This window comes from Boleophthalmus pectinirostris, unplaced genomic scaffold (assembly GCF_026225935.1).
Source record: "Boleophthalmus pectinirostris isolate CB_2022bp ecotype Guang Dong unplaced genomic scaffold, ASM2622593v1 HiC_scaffold_7, whole genome shotgun sequence".
NCBI lineage: Eukaryota > Metazoa > Chordata > Actinopteri > Gobiiformes > Gobiidae > Boleophthalmus > Boleophthalmus pectinirostris.
Genome location: NW_026571473.1, coordinates 40,307,218 through 40,328,639, shown reverse-complemented (window position 1 = coordinate 40,328,639; position 21,422 = coordinate 40,307,218). Strand labels below are relative to the sequence as shown.

The following is a 21,422-nucleotide window of genomic DNA, read 5'->3' as shown; positions in this document are numbered from 1 at the left end:
GACTCTATTTTCCGACGGACCGATTAAGCGTCAAGTGAAGAAGAAGAACGACAACGTGAAAAGTAAAGGAACGGAGAAGTTGGAAATATAAGTAAAGTAATGTATTGTTTTATCATTATTTGTTTCACATTGTAGTTCGTCCGTCAGAAAATAGAGTCCCGCGGTCATTTCCGTTGTGGCTTTTTGTTGTGTTGTGGCTTTTTAATGTGTTGCGGCATTTGCGTTTGTGTTGTGGTGTTTGTTGTGGCGTTTGCATTAAAATAGGGTCCTGCAGTCATTTCCATTGTGGCTTTTTTGGTTTGTTGTGGCTTTTTTGATGTGTTGCGGGTTTTTTTGTGTGTGTTTGTTGTGGCTTTTTTTGGTGTGTTGTGGCTTTTTTTGGTGTGTTGTGGCTTTTTTGGTTTGTTGTGACTTTTTGTTGTGTTGTCGCATTTGTATTTGTTGCGGCGTTTGCGTTTGTTGCGACCCCTCTCGGCTTCCGTAAGAATGCGATGCAAAAAGCCTTTAGACCGATGTACTGTTTTTAAAAATGACGTAAAGAGGGAAAATAACAATAAATGTCGCCTAAACAAACCCAACTTTTAATAGAGTCAAACCTGAGTCTTTTGGCAGCAGGTTTTTAGTGCGAGTAAAATAAATGTCTTTTTTAAAAATCTAGTTTCTGTCTAAATCTTAATCTCTGGGGTTTTCGAGTGTTGTAAATTGTGTCCTGAGCGTTTGACCCGTCGCTCAGAGTCTCTGGGTCAAATCTCTGGGTCCATGTTTTGGGCTGACGGAGAAACCGACACAGGGAGAACATGCAAACGTGTCACTGTGAGAGTCAGTCATGTGGAGTACGCGTCAGGTCCGATCAGAGGAGAGTCTTTGTGGAGCTAAAGGTGAATCTGACGCTCGAGTTTCAGTTTCCAGAGTTTAAAATAACTGAGATGGAAACACAAGGACAAAGAACTAAACCAGGACTAAACCAGGACTAAACCAGGATGAAACGAGGACTAAAGCAGATCTAATCCAGGACTAATCCAAAACTAAACCAGGACTAAACCAGAGAAAGTACAAAAAGGTTCTGGTTTAGACCTGTATTAGACCTAATTTAAATCTAGATTAGACCTGATTTAGACCTGATTTAGACCTGGTTTAATCCTGGTTTAGTCCTGGTTCAGTTCAGTGAACAGCTCCTTTTACTTTAGTTCAGTAGAGTTTGGTCAGTTCCAGGACTGAAATGATCCAGATGATTCTAGTGAAGGTGTGTGGAGTTTAAAAACACAGTGGAGCACCTCCTGTATCACCACATGATGACATCACAAGGTGAGTGTTTTCAGTTTGAGAGAAGAACTCAGCATAAATCTGCTGTTTGGTTTGTGTGTTAAACACACAAGAACTCTGAACCCAGAACTCAACCAGGTCTAACACTGAGACCAAACCAGAACTCAACCAGGTCTAACACTGAGACCAAACCAGAACTCAACCAGGTCTAACACTGAGACCAAACCAGAACTCAACCAGGTCTAACTCACCTGCAATCAGAGAAATCCAGACTCGGTTTGGAGCAGGTCCTGATCCTTGTGATCCTGGGTCGATTCCTGGTCTAAGTCCTGGATTTGGTCCCTGGTTGAGTCCCTGGTTGAGTCCTGGGTTTAGTCCTGGTTTTGGTCCGGTCTTGGTCCCAGGAGGCTGCAGGATCCGTGGGTTGTCCTGCTCCTCCATCCCGTCACCGTTGGACTCTGAGCAGGACTCGTCCCGGACTGTGCGAGGACCGTGAGAGGATTTGAACCGGATCTGGGGGGATCAGGTGTCCGGTCCCGGGTCTGGTCTCAGGTCTGGTCTCTGGTCTCTGGTCTCGGTCCGCTGAGTCCTGGAGGTGTTTGTTTCAGCGGCTCATGTTTCAACACAACGACTTAAAGCTGCACTCTGAAATATTCTGAGGTCCAGCACTCGCTCGTCTCCATGGAGACGTTCCTGATTTGTCTGAAATGTTTCGCAGTATAACATTAATATTATCTGTCTCCATGGTGACAAGCGGGTCAGATCAAACATCAGACGGTTTATGGTCGTACAGATCAGATCTATGTGGCGTCCGTCAGTCCAAGACCAGATCTGGACTAAAAATGACGTTCAGATTCTTCTTCTATTATTTGGACGAATCACTGTGACCCACTTGAACATCCACATGTTAAACATTTGAACCGTGGACCAGGAGACACTTTTGGACGTCCTGTGGACGTCTCATAGACGCAGGAAAATGACGTTAGTAATGATCATAGAAATTCTGCTTGTTCGTCAGGGAAAAGTTGGTGAATTTTAAGCTTGATGTTTGAAGTTTGAAGGTGGAGAACCTGTGAACTGTTTCCTGTCATCGCTTCATAACTTTGTCCAGTTTCTGTTGCTGAGACAAAATGAACTAGAACATTCTGCCTCCGTCTGAAACAGCATCACATCTGCACAGAGACGAGGAACAATCGACAGAGAAAAACGCTTTGAAACGCTTTTTAATGTGGCCACACCTCCTGTCAGAGTCTGATCTGGGGTCAGATCTTTGGCTCAGAGTCTGATCTGGGGTCAGATCTTTGGCTCAGAGTCTGATCTGGGGTCAGATCTTTGGCTCAGAGTCTGATCTGGGGTCAGATCTTTGGCTCAGAGTCTGATCTGGGGTCAGATCTTTTGCTCAGAGTCTGATCTGGGGTCAGATCTTTGGCTCAGAGTCTGATCTGGGGTCAGATCTTTTGCTCAGAATCTGATCTGGGGTCAGATCTTTTACTCAGAGTCTGGGTCTGGACTTGACTGAGACTCTGGGAACATCAGGAGCCACAGGAGGAGCCAGAGAAAAAAACTGTCACTGTGTCCTTAGGCAAGACACTTCACATACTGCCTCATGTGAAAGTGGTGTGTGTGTGTGTGATGGTTAGAGGGGCCGATGGTGCAGATTGACAGCCACACTTCCATCAGTCTGCCCCAGGGCAGCTGTGGCTACAATAATAGTTTACATCACAGAGTGTGGAGAGAAGAAGAATGATCTGTAAAGAGACTCTGAGTGTCCAGACGTGTTCTGTATTAAACTGATGCATTATTATTATTATAATAATTATATTATTATATAATTATTCTTAACGTAGAAAAGTCGTGGACGTCGACCTCATTTGGACAGAATCAGCCTCATCTAAACGTCCTGGGAACGACAGAACTTGACGTCTGCAACACGTTGGAAAAAAGACGTGATGTGGCGTCACAGTCTGGACCTTCAGTGGACTCAGACTGGACGAACAAAAATGACACTAAAAAGATGTTTTTTCAAAGTTTCTTTGTGCAGTTTAATGAGTTTAATGCTGTACTGTGGAAAATGACATCGCTATGGAGACAGCGGGTGGAGGGAGAAGTTACGATGAGCATCAACACAAAGACCCAGGACTGAAGAGGGCGGAGTCTGAGAGTTTGACCAGACATGGAGGTCCAGGTGCGTTTGGTCCCGTCGGCCTCAGGTCCGGGTGCGTTTGGTCCCGTCGGCCTCAGGTCCGGGTGCGTTTGGTCCCGTCGGCCTCAGGTCCGGGTGCGTTTGGTCCCGTCGGCCTCAGGTCCGGGTGCGTTTGGTCCCGTCGGCCTCAGGTCCGGGTGCGTTTGGTCCCGTCGGCCTCAGGTCCGGGTGCGTTTGATCTCGTCGGCCTCAGGTCCGGGTGCGTTTGGTCCCGTCGGCCTCAGGTCCGGGTGCGTTTGGTCCCGTCGGCCTCAGGTCCGGGTGCGTTTGGTCTCGTCGGCCTCAGGTCCGGGTGCGTTTGGTCCCGTCGGCCTCAGGTCCAGTGGAAAGTCCTGCTCCTCGGCTCAGACCCGGTTCTTTGTTTGATGCTTTAATTTTTAATGTGTTTTGTTCCTTCATTTTCTCATTAAGGCCGAGCTCTTTGTGTCCGTCACAGGTCCAGTCAGGTCCAGTCTGGTTCAGTCTGGTCCAGTCTGAGGTTCTGCACCATCGAGAGACACCGAGGACCAGACCCGATACTGATTCTAATACCACAAAGATAATAAAACCCTCTTTCTTCAAGCACTCTCCTGTGATTTTATATAATAAATGGTAGAACTTTTTCTAATCCCTCAATACTCCAGGACTAAACCAGGTTTAAGTCTCTGTCTTATACTTGTTCTGATCCAGATGGTTCTAAACACATTCAGGAAAGATTCTACTCTGTCTTGAAAATGGGACTTTTTTAGTATCGATACTTTCGATATTAGTTTTAGAAAAGATTAAAGTGATCTGAAACACAGAAATTCTCTAATAAGACCTGGTTTAGACCTGGTTTGGACTAGGTTTAGACCAAGTTTAGACCTGGTTTAATCCTGGTTTGGACCCATTTTTCTTTTTTAAGTAAAGCTTCATTTCTGTTCTGTCAGTGGAACTTTTTTTTTTAAAATCAATATCTGTAAAAAAAAAAAAAATAAAATAAAATTTCTTATAAGTGCAGTAGCAACAGTAGCTGTAGTATTTGTATTAGTAGTAGTATGAGTTGTAGTAGTATTTATAGTATTTGTAGTAGCAGTAGTAGTAGTAGTAGTAGTAGTAGTAGTAGTAGTAGTAGTAGTAGTAGTAGTAGTAGTAGTAGTAGTAGTAGTAGTAGTAGTAGTAGTAGTAGTAGTAGTAGTAGTAGTAGTAGTAGTAGTAGTAGTAGTATAGTTGTAGTAGTAGTAGTAGTAGTAGTAGTAGTAGTAGTAGTAGTAGTAGTAGTAGTAGTAGTAGTAGTAGTATTTGTAGTATTTGTCTGTGAGCAGAAGCAGGTCACAGGGACACAGTGACACTCAACACCGTTAAAGTGTAAAACCACGTCACAGAAACTCGACTCGACTTTTGAGAAATAAAAAAAAAAAAAAAAACGCACACACGAGAAAAAAACAGTTGCTAGAGACGAGTTTAATGCCATACTGTGGAAAATGACATCGCTACGGAGACAGCAGGTGCAGGAGAAGTTACATATTGCATCTTTAAATAGAACGTGACTTTTGTTTTTAAATAACTTCATCCGGACGTGGAAAAGCAGACGAGCCTCGGGGACGCGTGCAGCTCTGTTTCACCCTGAGACAAACCTACAGCCGTGACAACAGTCCGTGAGGGAGGGGCTACGGCGGAGGGGGGGGTCAGAGGTCAGAGATGAGGGTTCACGGCTCCTGACCCCTCACACTCGATCAGGAACGACGTGTTTCCGCTCAGATCGTCAGTGCACTTGGAGATGCTGAACTTCGCCTGGAGGAGAAACACAAGAGTCAGAGTCAGTCAGAGTGGAGTGGAGTGGAGTGGTGCGGTCAGGTCTGGTGTGGAGTAGTGTGCTGTAATCTGGAGTGGTCTAGTCTGGTGTGGTCTGGTCTGGTCTGGTCTGGTCAGGTGTGGTCAGGTGTGGTCAGGTGTGGTCTGGTCAGGTGCAGTCAGGTCTGGTGTGGTCTGGTCTGGTCTGGTCTGGTGTGGTCTGGTCTGGTCTGGTCTGGTCTGGTGTGGTGAGTTTAAAAAAATCTTATCACAGGTTAAATCTGTGTCCACTGGTTGATTTTTTAATTTTCTAACATGGTTGGACGTCACATGATGTGAGGAGTTTAAATCCACACACTGCGACCGCGTTCGCACTGCGGTGAGTATGACCAAGTGTAAACACACAGCAACGATGCCACCGGCCGCGCAGGTGTGAGCAGAACCACAGAACCTCACACAAACGTGTCCGAGCACAACACGATGTAAAAGTCCTAATGTGAGTCCAGCAGAGTTGGACACAAACAGTTTGTGTAACTGGAGAAGACTGGACGTCCTTCAGTCTTCAGAACCTCCTCAGGTCACAGCTCATTTCACCCACAGAGGAACTTCCAACACAAAATCTCACTGACAATTGTTATGATTTATAATAAAAAAAACAAAACACAAAGCCTCTTCACGTTTCTGTGTGGAAAAGACTAAGATTAAAATAATGATTCAAGGGACAAAAATGTGCCATTCATCTGTGATTAATCACAAGTTTATGACATTCATGAGATTAATGGACTGACAGCACTCGACTTCACCTGTGTCAGCGATTCTGCAATGTGGATGTAGTAGAATTTGTAGTATTTGTAGTATTTGTAGTAGTAGTAGTAGTATTTGACTAGTGTAGAGTTGTTCTGCATGTGTAGTAGTAGTAGTTTAGTAGTATTTGTAGTATTTGTAGTAGTATTTGACCTGTGTGAGTTGTTCTGCGATGTTAGTAGTAGTAGTGTAGTATTGTAGTAGTAGTAGTAGTAGTAGTAGTAGTAGTAGTATTTGTAGTATTTGTAGTAGTATTTGACCTGTGTGAGTTGTTCTGCGATGTGGATGTAGTAGTAGTAGTAGTAGTATTTGTAGTATTTGTAGTAGTATTTGACCTGTGTGAGTTGTTCTGCGATGTGGATGTAGTAGTAGTAGTAGTATTTGTAGTATTTGTAGTAGTATTTGACCTGTGTGAGTTGTTCTGCGATGTGGTATGTAGTAGTAGTAGTAGTATTTGTAGTATTTTGTGTAGTAGTGACCTGTTGTGAGTGTAGTTCTGTGTGATGTGTAGATGTAGTAGTAGTAGTAGTAGTAGTAGTTGTAGTATTTGTAGTAGTATTTGACCTGTGTGAGTTGTTCTGCGATGTGGATGTAGTAGTAGTAGTAGTAGTATTTGTAGTAGTAGTATTTGACCTGTGTGAGTTGTTCTGCGATGTGGATGTAGTAGTAGTAGTAGTATTTGTAGTATTTGTAGTAGTATTTGACCTGTGTGAGTTGTTCTGCGATGTGGATGTAGTAGTAGTAGTAGTATTTGTAGTAGTATGTAGTAGTAGTAGTAGTATTTGACCTGTGTGAGTTGTTCTGCGATGTGGATGTAGTAGTAGTAGTAGTAGTATTTAGTAGTAGTATTTGACCTGTGTGAGTTGTTCTGCGATGTGGATGTAGTAGTAGTAGTAGTAGTAGTAGTAGTAGTATTTGTAGTATTTGTAGTAGTATTTGACCTGTGTGAGTTGTTCTGCGATGTGGATGTAGTAGTAGTAGTAGTATTTGTAGTATTTGTAGTAGTATTTGACCTGTGTGAGTTGTTCTGCGATGTGAATGTAGTGTATGTAGTAGTAGTAGTAGTAGTAGTATTAGTAGTAGTAGTATTTGTAGTAGTATTTGACCTGTGTGAGTTGTTCTGCGATGTGGATTGTAGTAGTAGTAGTATTTGTGTAGTATTAGTAGTAGTATTTGACCTGTGTGAGTTGTTCTGCGATGTGGATAGTAGTAGTAGTAGTATTTGTAGTATTTGTAGTAGTATTTGACCTGTGTGAGTTGTTCTGCGATGTGGATGTAGTAGTAGTAGTAGTAGTAGTATTTGTAGTAGTTGTAGTAGTATTTGACCTGTGTGAGTTGTTCTGCGATGTGGATGTAGTAGTAGTAGTAGTAGTATTTGTAGTAGTAGTAGTAGTATTTGACCTGTGTGAGTTGTTCTGCGATGTGGATGTAGTAGTAGTAGTAGTTTGTAGTATTTGTAGTAGTATTTGACCTGTGTGAGTTGTTCTGCGATGTGGATGTAGTAGTAGTAGTAGTAGTATTTGTAGTATTTGTAGTAGTATTTGACCTGTGTGAGTTGTTCTGCGATGTGGATGTAGTAGTAGTAGTAGTAGTATTTGTAGTATTTGTAGTAGTATTTGACCTGTGTGAGTTGTTCTGCGATGTGGATGTAGTAGTAGTAGTAGTAGTATTTGTAGTATTTGTAGTAGTATTTGACCTGTGTGAGTTGTTCTGCGATGTGGATGTAGTAGTAGTAGTAGTATTTGTAGTATTTGTAGTAGTATTTGACCTGTGTGAGTTGTTCTGCGATGTGGATGTAGTAGTAGTAGTAGTATTTGTAGTATTTGTAGTAGTATTTGACCTGTGTGAGTTGTTCTGCGATGTGGATGTAGTAGTAGTAGTAGTATTTGTAGTATTTGTAGTAGTATTTGACCTGTGTGAGTTGTTCTGCGATGTGGATGTAGTAGTAGTAGTAGTAGTAGTATTTGTAGTATTTGTAGTAGTATTTGACCTGTGTGAGTTGTTCTGCGATGTGGATGTAGTAGTAGTGTATTAGTGTAGTATTTTGTAGTAGTATTGACCTGTGTAGTTGTTCTGCGATGTGTGGAGTAGTATTTGTAGTATTTGTAGTAGTATTTGACCTGTGTGAGTTGTTCTGCGATGTGGATGTAGTAGTAGTAGTATTTGTAGTATTTGTAGTAGTATTTGACCTGTGTGAGTTGTTCTGCGATGTGGATGTAGTAGTAGTAGTAGTATTTGTAGTATTTGTAGTAGTATTTGACCTGTGTGAGTTGTTCTGCGATGTGGATGTAGTAGTAGTAGTAGTAGTATTTGTAGTAGTATTTGTAGTAGTATTTGACCTGTGTGAGTTTGTTCTGCGATGTGATGTAGTAGTAGTAGTAGTATTTGTAGTAGTTTAGTAGTATTTGACCTGTGTGAGTTGTTCTGCGATGTGGATGTAGTAGTAGTAGTAGTATTTGTAGTATTTGACCTGTGTGAGTTGTTCTGCGATGTGGATGTAGTAGTAGTAGTAGTAGTTTGTAGTAGTATTTGACCTGTGTGTGAGTTGTTCTGCGATGTGATGTAGTAGTAGTAGTAGTAGTATTTGTAGTAGTAGTATTTGACCTGTGTGAGTTGTTCTGCGATGTAGGTAGTGAGTAGTAGTAGTAGTAGTATTTGTAGTATATTGCGATGCGTGGATGGCCGTCTGTGTGTGCAGAGTCACTGGTCCAGTTCTGATCCGAGATTTTCCTTTGGCCAAAGCCATGAAGATGATCAACTAAAAAACACACAGAAAAACACAACACTTATTTATACAGTACAGTACACGTGAGTACTACAGTACACGTGAGTACTACAGTACACACTACAGTACTACACGAGTACGTTACAGTACACAGCGTGAGTACAGTACTACAGTACACAGTACACGAGTACTACAGTACAAGTACACGTGAGTACTACAGTACAGGACACAGAGTGAGACACGTACAGTACACGTGAGTACTACAATACACGTGAGTACACAGTGAGTACTACAGTACACGTGAGCTACAGTACTACTACACGCGAGTTACAGTACAGTACAGTACACGTGAGTACTACAGTACAGTACACGTGAGTACTACAGTACACGTGAGTACTACAGTACTACAGTACACGTGAGTTACAGGACACGAGTACTACAGCACAGTACACGTGAGTACTACAGCACAGTACATGTGAGTACTACAGTACAGTACACGTAGAGTACAGTACAGACACGTGAGTACACAGTACACGTGAGTACACAGTACACGAGTAACTACAGTGAGTACAGTACAGTACAGTACAGTACAGTACAGTACAGTACAACAGTACTACAGTACACGTGAGTACTACAGTTACAGTACACGTGAGTACAGTACAGTACTACAGTACTACAGTACACGTGAGTACTACTACAGTACACGTGAGTACTACAGGTACACGTGAGTACTACAGTACAGTACAGTACAGTACTACAGTACAGTACACGTGAGTACTACAGTACAGTACACGTGAGTACTACAGTACACGTGAGTACTACAGTACAGTACACGTGAGTACTACAGTACAGTACACGTGAGTACTACAGTACAGTACATGTGAGTACTACACATGTACATGTGAGTACTACAGTACAGTACATGTGAGTACTACAGTACACAGTACAGTACACGTGAGTACTACACAGTACTACAGTACAGTACAGTACATGTGAGTACGTACAGTACAGTACAGTACAGTACTACAGTACAAGTGAGTACAGTACAGACAGTACATTGTGAGTACTACAGTACAAGTACACGTGAGTACAGTACAGTACTACATACACGTGAGTACTACAGTACAGTACTACAGTACAGTACACAGTGAAGTACAGTACGTGAGTACTACAGTACACGTGAGTACTACAGTACACGTGAGTACTTACAGTACACGTGAGTACTACAGTTACACAGTTGAGTACTACAGTTACTGAGTACTTACAGTACAGTACACGTGAGTACTACAGTACAGTACACAGTGTGAGTTACAGTACAGTACACAGTACATGAGTACACGAGTACTACAGTACAGTACATGTGAGTACTACAGTACAGTACACTACAGTACAGTACACTACAGTACAGTACATGTGAGTACTACAGTAGAGGTAACGCTGCTCTAAACCAGGTTTATCTTTAAAAATCACACTTAAAGGTGCATTGTGTACATTTTCCGGTTGAGGGTCCGTCTCCATGGAGATGTTGTTACTTGGTCTGGAATGTTTCACATTACGGCATTAAACATTTCCATCTTCACGGAGACCAAACCAGGTAACTAGGTCTTTTTGAGTAATAAAACCACCTCTAATATAATAAATGTAAGGCAGAGCTGTTTAAAGTCACACTGCGGAACATTCCAGGCAGAGCATCGACATCTCCATAGAAACAAGACGACCCCAACAGAAAAGTCCCGTTGTAGTGACGTGGTTCAAACCTGGTCCTGGAGGAACTCGTCGACGCAGCCGTTGTGTCTGATGTTTCTGAGGAGCATCTCCGCGGCTTCGATCCCGACTTTATCTGCGTAAACTCCTGCGAAAAAAACAAAACAAACAAAAACAATCAAACTAAATCTACAGTTTGTGAGGGAAAATTTACTTCAGGAAGGTTTAAACAAAAACCCCGCACACAGAAGAATCCGATTTAAAAATAATGTAAAGACGCAAACTTCTCTCTTTCTAAACAAAAAAAAAAAAAAAAAAAAAATAGCACTACTCAGCAAAAAAACACAAAAAAAAATCTGCATCTCATTTCTCTTTCCTCGCTTCCTTCTCCTTGTTTCGTCTCCTCGATCCTCCATTTTTCAGCTTTTTTGTGGTGATGTTGTCCCAAAGAAAACCACGAAATGAAAGAGTAAGAGGCTTCAGGAGCAAACACCAGAGAAAACCGTCTCAGTGAGGAATTTAGATTTCATTTCGTGCAGAATCGAGAAGAGGAATCAAGGAGAAGGAAGCGAGAGGCAAAAAAAAAATGAGACGCGGCCACAGATGCACATTTGGAGAGGAAGTAGAGACGTTAACAGTGAGATTCTTGGTGCTATTTTGTTGGGAAGAACAACGTAATGAAAAGGTTTTGCTGCCCTCTTGTGGACAAACGTGGACTCACCTTTTTTCCCCAAAGCTGAACCTGCAAAAAGACAACCTGACGACGACTCGGCGATGATTCTGAAACAGGAAACAGACAAACAATAAATAAAACCAGAGATTCTATGTTTTACGTTGTCGTGTTCATAAAATGTGCAGTATAAATAAAGTGGATTGGCTCAGATGCCCTCCCTCGTGTGTGTGTTTTCGCTCACATGATCCCGTTGCCGTTGCCGTAGGCTTTCTCTTTCTCCTGCAGCGCTTGGATGTTGATGTACAGATCTTTGATTTCTTTCCGGATGGTTCTGACGGCGGCGCTCGACATGTCTTTGGCCAACTGTCACACACACGTCACAAAAACATTAGAACAATAACATTATAACATCATATTATTCCAGTAATATTATGATACAGTTTACTATTGATACTCTGCAGCTCACGTCATCATTCTAACTGGAGGCACTGGTCTGTCTGAAGTTGTGTTTCTCAGATTAGACTTTAATCTGAGCTTCATTTGAACACAATCTGACCAGAAAGAACCGGAACAGGAAAACAGGACCAAGAACCCCAAGAGCCTGTCCACACGACAAAGTTTTTTGGTCGAAACGGTGAAGTTTTTATTCGTTTTGGTCTTTCGTCCACACGGAGTTGACGTTTTGGGTGGACGAAAACCGTGTTTTTTGAGAACAGATTCCAGAGTGGAGAAACACCAGCGTTGTGTTGTCGTGTGGACAAACACAACCGCAGCAACCAAACCCCGTCATCTCCAGGTTCCTCTGATGCAGTGAAGCCCACAGCCCTCGAACGAGCCTCCGCGGACCAAAAGACATTTGTCGCTCCTGTCGCCCAACAACCGAGACACACTGTCAACACTAACACTAACAACACACAGCACACACACACACACTGATCAATAACAAAGACACACGAATCAATAAACTGTTGGATTTTCAGACCAAGTTATTCTATTAATTCTCACCCAAATCTTATAAAGCTAAAAACAAAACTTATGTTTAACTTTTGCAAAACAAAATGGCAATAATTGTGGTATAAATCTAAAATCATCTAAATGACCTTAAAGTTTAAAAAACGGTGATAAGATTTGAATTATTAAATATTAATATTGTTACAGCGCCACATACATGGTTTTCACTCAGTGCTCCGGTGTCGTCTGGACATTAAGATTTATTGATCCGACATGTGTGTGGACGAGAATTTATTCAGCCCATAAAAAGATAATAAAAATCAGGAGCTTTGTCGTGTGGACGCAGCCTCAGTCTGATCGCAGGAAAAGGAAAATGTGATCTTTAAATCACTTCTGTATTTTTTCTTGAGTTTTCATACCATATTTAAAGCTTATTTGTCAGTGTTTGCAAGTGTGCTCTGTGTTACCATGGTCACTGCTGAACATTCCACCACAGAGGCATATGTAGAACACCCCTAACGTGATGTCAGTGCAAAGTATCAACAGAACTGTACAGTGTATAAAGGTAGAGCAAAGGAGAAATAAACTATTTTTTTTAATCAAATATATAATACAAACATATAATATATATATCGTATTTTCCGGGCTATTAGTCGCTCTGGATTGTAAGACGCACTGTCATTAAATGTTCTTTTTCACATATAAACCTCGCGGGACTTTAAAGGAAACAACAGTGTGACGCCTAAAAGCCCAGAAAATACGGTAATATATATGTCATTCTATTTCTTCAGAACTGAATAAAATTTCTCCTTTGCTGTGGGTCGTAGGTGGATGACTGAAGGATTTCACAAACAGAGTAAAAGATTCATAAGGAAAAGCAGATTCTGCCCGGTAACAGGGTTTTACTGGGTTTACTAAGTTACTTTTTTTTTTTTAATGGGGAGTTAGTTTTACCTCGAAATGATCCAGTGAAACTTGGAGGGAAAAGAAAAACACTGGTCAGTATTTGGATGGGAGACGGCTGGGAATATTAGGAACACCCTGAGCTTTTACTTTGAAAGGCAGAACCACAGTCTGTATAAAGAAGTGGACTATTTTACTTTGAAAGGGAGGGCCTTGTATACTATATAGTTTATGCTCTTACTTTGAAAGGGAGAACCACATATTCTGCACTCTTATTTTGAAAGGCAGGACTCTATACAGTATAGTTGAAGCTTTTACTTTGGAAGGGAGCATCATGCATTTCTGTATTTCAGGCTCTTACTTTGAAAGGAAGGACTCTGTATAATGTATACTTTATGCTCTTACTTTGAAAGAGAGAACTGTGTATTTTGCGCTCTTACTTGAAAGGCAGGATTCTTGAAAGGCTCTGTATTCAGCTCTTATTTTGAAAGGCAGGACTCTATACAGTATAGTTTATGCTCTTACTTTGAAAGGGAGCACCATGTACTCTGCGCTCTTACTTTGAAATGCAGGATTCTGTATAGTTATAGTTGAAGCTTTTACTTTGGAAGGGAGCACCATGTATTTCTGTATTTCAGGCTCTTACTTTGAAAGGCAGGACTCTGTATACCGTATAGTTTGTGCTCTTACTCTGAAAGGGAGCTCCACGTATTTCCGCATTCAGCGCTCTTACTTTGTAAGGCAGCACCCCGGCGACGTAGGCTCTTCCGTAGATCTTGGTGATGCTTCCTCTCTCCGTCATCACCACAGGGAGCAGCTCCTTCACTGGGTTCACCGTGACCTGCACCTCACCCCCGCCTTTAGGGTAAAAACCTCTAAAAATACACCAAAAATATGTATTATTATGAAAGCGAGACACTGCAGGGAGAGCACAAGGAGTAAAACTGTAATAATAATTCTGAAACATTAATTCAAAACAAGTGTGTTACATTACATTGTACTTTCATGTTTATATTTACAGTAGTTTATTCTGTATCTGTGTGTGACAAGACTAAACCTGCAGGGGGCGCTCATGCAAAAAAATACTGTTTATGCTTTAAAAAGGATGAGGAAACAGTGTATTTAAATAAAGACAGATTCAATTTAAGAATCATGACTTTAATTTGACTTTTTTGGATTTTTTTTTCAGATAGTTTGATTATTTAAAAAACTAAATAAGACTGATCTAGTGTCCTTCTTTGGATCCAGGTGAAAGGTTTAACAGACACAGAAACTAAATAATACAAATGTTTTTCCTGTAGTGGGATTATTTGTTCTCACCTCATTCTTATGTCACAGTTGAAGTTAACGCCAAACTTTTCTACGATCGGTTTGAAAATCTGAAAGAAGAGAAAAAAGAAAACTGTAAAATGGAGCAGAGGATGAAGAGGAGAGTCGGAGGAGGAGCAGGAGGAGCAGATTAAAATGAAGAAGAGCAGATGAAGCAGAGGAGCAGCAGAGAAGAGGGTCAGATGAAGCAGGAGAAGAGCAGGTGAAGCAGAGGAGAAGGTCAGAGGAACAGCGAAGGAGCAGGTCAGAGGAGCAGGTGAAGCAGAAGAGGAGCAGGTGAAGTAGATGAAACACATGAAGCAGAGGAGGAGCAGAAGAGAGTTTCAGGTGGAGCAGAGGAGAGGAGAGGAGCAGATGATGAAGAAGAGGAGCAGAGGAGGAGCAGATGAAGCAGAAGAGGAGCAGATGAAGCAGAGGAGGAGCAGATGAGGAGCAGATGAAGTAGAGGAGCAGATGAAGCAGAAGAGGAGCAGATGAAGCAGAAGGTCAGAGGAACAGAGGATAAGAGAAGAGGGTCAGAGGAGGAGCAGATGGAGCAGAGGAGAAGGTCAGAGGAGCAGATGAAGCAGATGGAGGAGAGGAGCAGATGAAGCAGATGGAGGAGAAGAGTAGATGGAGGAGCAGATGGAGCAGAGGAGAAGGTCAGATGAAGCAGACGGAGGAGAGGAGAGGATCAGATGGAGGAGAGGAGCAGATGAAGCAGAAGAGGAGGAGCAGATGGAGGAGAAGAGGAGAAGCAGATGGAGGAGAAGAGGAGAAGCAGATGGAGGAGAGGAGCAGGAGGAGCAGATGGATCAGATGGAGGAGAGGAGAAGATGAAGCAGATGGAGGAGAAGAGGAGGATCAGATGAAGCAGAGGAGAGGAGGAGCAGATGGATCAGATGGAGGAGAGGAGCAGAAGAGGAGGAGCAGATGGAGGAGAGGAGGAGAAGGTCAGATGAATCAGATGAATCAGATGGATCAGATGGAGGAGAGGAGCAGATGAAGCAGAAGAGGAGGAGCAGATGGATCAGATGGAGGAGAGGAGCAGAGGAGAGAAGAGGAGGAAGAGATGAGCAGAAAGAGGGAGGAGCAGATGGAGCAGATGGAGGGAGGAGGCAGAAGAGGAAGCAGAAGAGCAGGGATCAGAGATCAGAGGAGGAGCAGAAGAGGAGGAGCAGAAGAGGAGAGGATGGAAGCAGGAGAGCAGATGGATCAGATGGAGGAGAGGAGCAGAGGAGGAGATCAGAGGAGGAGCAGGAGAGGAGCAGATGAAGCAGAAGAGGAGGAGCAGGAGGAGCAGATGGATCAGATGGAGGAGAGGAGCAGGAGGAGCAGAAGAGGAGGAGCAGATGGAGGAGAGGAGGAGAAGGTCAGATGAATCAGATGAATCAGATGAAGCAGATGGATCAGATGGAGCAGATGGAGAAGAGGAGAGGGAGGAGAGAGCAGGAGGAGCAGATGGAGGAGCAGATGGAGGAGAGGAGCAGAGGAGCAGATGGAGGAGAGGAGCAGGAGGAGCAGATGGAGGAGGAGCAGGAGGAGCAGATGGAGGAGAGGAGCAGGAGGAGCAGAAGAGGAGGAGCAGGAGGATCAGATGGAGGAGAGGAGCAGGAGGAGCAGATGAGACCTTGACGGTGTAGTCGATCTGTGGGGCCATCTCAGCGTTGGTTCCTCCTCTCAGACAAATCTGTGTGTTTCCTCCAGAGAACAGAGCACAAGGCAGAGCCACCTGCAGCAGCAGACACACACTCCTGTACACACACACACACACACACATATACACACAACACATATACACACACACACACACACACACAACACCACACACACACACACACAACACAATACACACACACATACACACAACACACACACAACATATACACACACACATATACACACAACACACACACAACACATATACACACAACACAACACATATACACACAACACACACACACACGCAAACAAACACATACAAACACACAACACATATACACACAACACACACACACACACACACACACATACACACACACACACAACACACAACACACACACACACACACACACACACACACAACACACACACACACACACACACACAACACACACACACACACACACAACACACAACACACATACACAACACACACACACACACACACACAACACATACACAACACACACAACATATATACACACAACACACACACACACACACACAACACAACACATATACACACACACACACACACACACACAACACATATATACACACACACACGCAAACACATACACACAACACACACAACATATATACACACAACAACACACACACAACACATACACACACACACACACACACACACACACATACACACACACACACAACACACAACACACACACACACACAACACATACACAACACACACAACACACAACACATATACACACAACACAACACACACACACACAACACACACACAAACACACACACACACACAAATATACACACAACACAACACACACACACGCAAACACATATACACACAACACAACACACACACACACACACACAACACAACACACACAACACATACACAACACACACACACACACACAAACACACACACACACACACACACATACACACACAACACATATACACACACAACATACACAAACACGCACACAACACACACACACACACAACAAATATACACACACAACACACACCACAACACACAAACATGCAAACACACACACAACACACAAATATACACACAACACACACACACAAATATACACACACATACACACACAAATGGAAGGTTAAACAAGAATCAAGTGAAAACAAAAGTTAAGCTGCTCTGTGTGGCACTTTTCCTGATAAACATGAAGATTTTTAATGATTTTTTTTACGATTCTGTTCAAAGTTCACATTTTAAAAACACGTCCAGAAGAAAAAAACTGAAACTTCAAATCTGAACCGACAAACAAAAACAAGAGTCACATTTCAGAACATGTGTACAGATCCGTCTCTTTAAACGTCCCTGACATTTGTCGCATTATTTTTGATATTTTTAGTTCAGTGTGTTTATTTTTAGACAGGCTGACGACGAGTGACCGAAATGGACAAAATATTGATCTCAGTATTATTTTTTAGTTTACATGGCTCCAGTTTTCAGACCCTTTAATGGAGCCGTAACGATGTCTTGGTTGTGGCATCGTAAAAACATCTCTGGGTTCTGTATTGATCGTGCTTATTTTTGTCGCAATAGTGGAAAGATTTTTACTATTTTTATAATTTTTTTACAGTAAGATTTGAAAAACACCAATAGACACCGGAGTTTGTGTTTGTTTGTTTGTTTGTTTACCCTGCCGTTTGTGTGTCCGCCGTGTAGTTCCCAGCCTGGATCCTGCCCGGACTCAGGCTGATGTCTGTGGACCCCAGAGCGGCTCCCTGAAGGGCCCCACCGCACAACTCCGACACCAACTGCAGCCCACTCAAGTGCTGCGCTCTGGGGACAAGAAAGAGAAAGAGAGAAAGAAAGGAAGAAAGAGAGAGAGGAGGGTTGAGGAAAAGAGACTAAAACTTTAATACTAAACCTAAAAACTATTCAGATGTGAAAAGGGACATTTCAAACTGGATTTTTTTTACACAATATCCAGTGATTTTCCACATTAAATGGTAGAACTTTCTTTTCTATTCCCATGTGTGTGTATCTGTGTAATCCCTCTGTGGTCCAGGACTAAACCAGGTCCAAACCAGGTCCAAACCAGGTCCAAACCAGGTCCAAACCAGGTCTAAACCAGGTCTAAACCAGGTCTAAACCAGGTCCAAATGAGGTCTAATCCAAAACCAAACCAGGTCCAAACTAACTCTAAACCAGGAATAAACCAGTTCTAAACCAAGACCAAACCAGCTCTAAACCAGCTCTAAACCAGGTCCAAACCAGGTCCAAACCAGGTCCAAACCAGGTCCAAACCAGGTCCAAACCAGGTCCAAACCAGGTCCAAACCAGGTCAATGTGTGTATTCTAGTCTGTGTCTTATTCTCGTTCTGATCCAGCTCCAGATTTGTTCTAAACACATTCAGGAAAAGTTCTGCTCTGTCCTGAAAATTTAACTATTTTTAGTATCGATACCTGTGACAAAAAAGGATCTAGTTTTGATTCTAGTTTAGACACTAAAAACTTTGCTGAAATGTTTTAAGAATTTCATATATTAAAGTTTCAGAAACATCTTTTAAAAAAATCTGTATCGATATCATGGGCTGCTGTATCGATACATCGCCCAGAGTATTTTTTGGTTTATTTTACAAAATTATTTTGTTACAGCTACAGTTTTGTTGTTTGTTTAAAAGAGACATGTCAAACTCAGGCCCGGGGGCCAAATTTGAGCCGCGATATAAATACATTTGGCCCATGAGAGCAAATCAAATCTGTATTAGAGCTGTCGCTGCAAACAGATCGACTATAGAGACATGATTTATTTAAAATGTTGTTATTATTTTATATTCTGTTTGTTCTGGATTCAATGTTTAAGCAAAACTATTATAAAACATTTAATTTAATAAGAAAAAGGTTTAACATTACAGATCTCAAACGAAGAGAAAACATGCAGATGTTTGAAATTTACAGTAAATATTTTGTTTGACCCATGACTTAGTCCCAGTTTTTATTTTTGGCTTCTGTGAATTTGGGTTCGACTCTCCTGGTTTAGACGAAGGAAACTTGTTTATGCGACAGATTTGACATTTTCACTGTTTTGAGGATTAAAATGTTTGTTTCAGATTAACTTTGCACAAGAAGTGGTTTAACAAAGACTTTCAATGTCACACACATGATTTAGCTTATAATTTTTATTAAACCGTATCAAATCAGTTTAAAATATATTGTACCAACTCGCAAGCTCACTGTATCGAGACACGTATCGTGGCCTATGTATCATATCGGCATCTTGTTAATGATCCCAAACCCTTAGTCTATAGTAATAATAAAGTTTCACTGCTGAACCAATCAATAAGTTAGTTTTTTTAAATAATAAAAATAGTTCCCTCTTTTTTCTAACCAAACTATGCCTCAACCAGCTGATCCCACCAATAAAAGAGCTTTAATACTAAACCTAGACACTATTTAAATGTCTGAGCCTCCACCGCCACAAAAGAGCTGCAGTTTTAATAATGATTGACACTGCCATTGTTAAACTCATTTTGTCAATAAGAAAGATCATCATATAAAACATGACGTACTCTCAGGGTCACATGATATTACAGTTACATAGTGGTGCTTATGGACAGCACAAATCAAGAATATTATGTAAATATATTATTTTTTACCTTTCATATGGTACCAAACATGTATTTTATGAAGCTTCTACAATTTTTAACTGCAAAGTTTTTTTTTTCCATTTTTAACTTCAGATAAAAAGACAATGAGTTGAGACACCAAAGTTTCAATAAATGTTATTTGAACACAGAGTAGAGGAGCACAAGTCTACAAAATTTCAGCCCTCTGTGTGTGATACTCACGGAATATCGACCTGTGAAAATGGCCGAGAAAAAATTATGTGATTTTGGGTCTGTAATTTGACACATACTCCCCTCACTAAATGAGCTGTAACTTGAAAAGTATTGATCGAAAATGACAAAAACTTCACAGAGTTGGTACATGATCGTGAGGGACCAGCTTGTAATTTTTTCTAAACTTTTAAAAAACATGATGCGTTAGATTTTCTGGAAATGTGATGAAATGGCGTGGAATGAGCCCTATGCTGTATTTATTTTGTATCTGGAGTCATGTGACGTAGTATAAGAGTCAGACAGAAGCACATCGTTGCTTTAATGGGATCGTTAAAGGGGCTGGAGGTAGATAAGAGTTGCTTCTCCCCACTCCTTTTCAGAATGACTGATTTTTTAATATTTTTTTTAGATTATATTTGTGATTAACAATGTAAAATAATTGTCTTTGTGTACCTGTTGATTACTGCACAATAATGCAATTTATCATTTATGGAAACATCTGAATAAACTTATCAAAATGGTGATGAACATGTGAGTCAGTATAGTCACATTTTCTTTGTGTTTCGGTCGCTTTTAAGCAGCTTTTCTGTATTTTACCAAAACAAATGTCAGTTTATGTTTGTCTTTACTGCTGGCAGGGATCAGATTGGTCAAAAATAGAGACACCTGGAACATTTCCTTTATATAAAACCCACTGATTTGTCCCAGTTTTACACATCTGCAGGGACAGGGAGACACGGGGCTCAAACCTGGGACTGTCCCGGGGAAATAGAACCGTCTGATGAGCCTGTGCATTGTTCTTCCTGAGTTGGTCACAAAGTCTGATGCTCCACTTTAGATTTCAATTTCAACTGCGCTCACGTAAGAACAATAACCACAACAAAGCTGAAACTAAGCACCACGTTACTTATGTGTTAGAAGAATATCTGACTCAAATCTGGTGTTTATTGGTTTAGTAGTTTCATAAATATGTGAAGATGAAGTCCGCAGTGCGCTCTCTTGTATGAATAGGCTAACATGAGCACGCTGCGGCTCGTCACTCACTTCAGCCCGGGTTGGCTCCTCCCGGCCCGGATCTTGGTGATTTTTATCGGTGTTCCGGTGATGCAGCTGAGGGCCGCGGAGACTCTCAGAATCTGCCCGCCCTGTGAGCAAACAGAAGCGGGTAAAAGAGGGAAAAGCAGCGGCGCGGAGCGGGGCTAAGCTAACGATGCTAACCGGCCGCATTCATCTGTATACACCGCTGTTAGCACGTTAGCATCTCTGATATTTTCACTCTTTTTAAAGCGCTTTTGACGCCGGATTTGTACTTACTCCCTCCATGACACTGCCGTCTATCTCCATCGCCGCGGAGTCCATTTTAATACGAATAAATCTCTTAAATAAACCTCGGAGAGCAGCTGCTGGATTCAGCTCAGGCACAGTTTGTGATGCCGGGGTTCTACTTCCGGTGAAAGTTCAGAACGCAACAATAAAAGCCCGCACTTCCGCTACACGTCCAAAATAAATAAACATTTAACAACAAATACGATATTTACGCTTCTGCTCGACATCGGCTCAATTTAACAGATTATAAAGTTTCAGAAACAGATCTTAGAAAAAAAA

At 41.8% G+C, this 21,422-nt stretch overlaps 1 protein-coding gene across 2 annotated transcripts; it reads right to left on the bottom strand.

Annotated features, from left to right (window-relative positions):
- Positions 1 to 4,868: 4,868 nt before the first annotated feature.
- On the bottom strand, positions 4,869 to 21,271 carry rtca (RNA 3'-terminal phosphate cyclase). Of its 2 annotated transcripts, none has more exons than XM_055164822.1 (12): positions 21,132 to 21,271; positions 20,862 to 20,962; positions 17,671 to 17,814; positions 15,917 to 16,040; positions 14,299 to 14,357; positions 13,712 to 13,853; positions 11,366 to 11,487; positions 11,173 to 11,231; positions 10,505 to 10,599; positions 8,704 to 8,780; positions 8,493 to 8,520; positions 4,869 to 5,218 (listed from the first exon to the last, which is right to left on the bottom strand). In XM_055164822.1, exons 1-12 carry the CDS (start codon positions 21,174 to 21,176, stop codon positions 5,120 to 5,122), a joined length of 1,095 nt encoding a protein of 364 aa, XP_055020797.1. In that variant the 5' UTR covers positions 21,177 to 21,271; the 3' UTR covers positions 4,869 to 5,119. The 2 variants fall into 2 exon arrangements, with proteins under 2 accessions (XP_055020797.1, XP_055020796.1); XM_055164821.1 differs by lacking the exon at positions 8,493 to 8,520 and adding an exon at positions 6,877 to 6,904.
- Between the last annotated feature and the right edge of the window lie 151 nt (positions 21,272 to 21,422).

Excerpts from the sequence above, each read along its gene's own strand:
- rtca (XM_055164822.1), bottom strand. The coding sequence starts at position 21,176 with ATGGACTCCGCGGCGATGGAGATAGACGGCAGTGTCATGGAGGGA. Across the intron at positions 11,232-11,365 it reads GGCAACGGCAACGGGATCAT|AATCATCGCCGAGTCGTCGT; the intron begins GTGAGCGAAAAC and ends TTCCTGTTTCAG. Across the intron at positions 5,219-8,492 it reads TCGCAGAACAACTCACACAG|GCGAAGTTCAGCATCTCCAA; the intron begins GTCAAATACTAC and ends TTTCTCCTCCAG.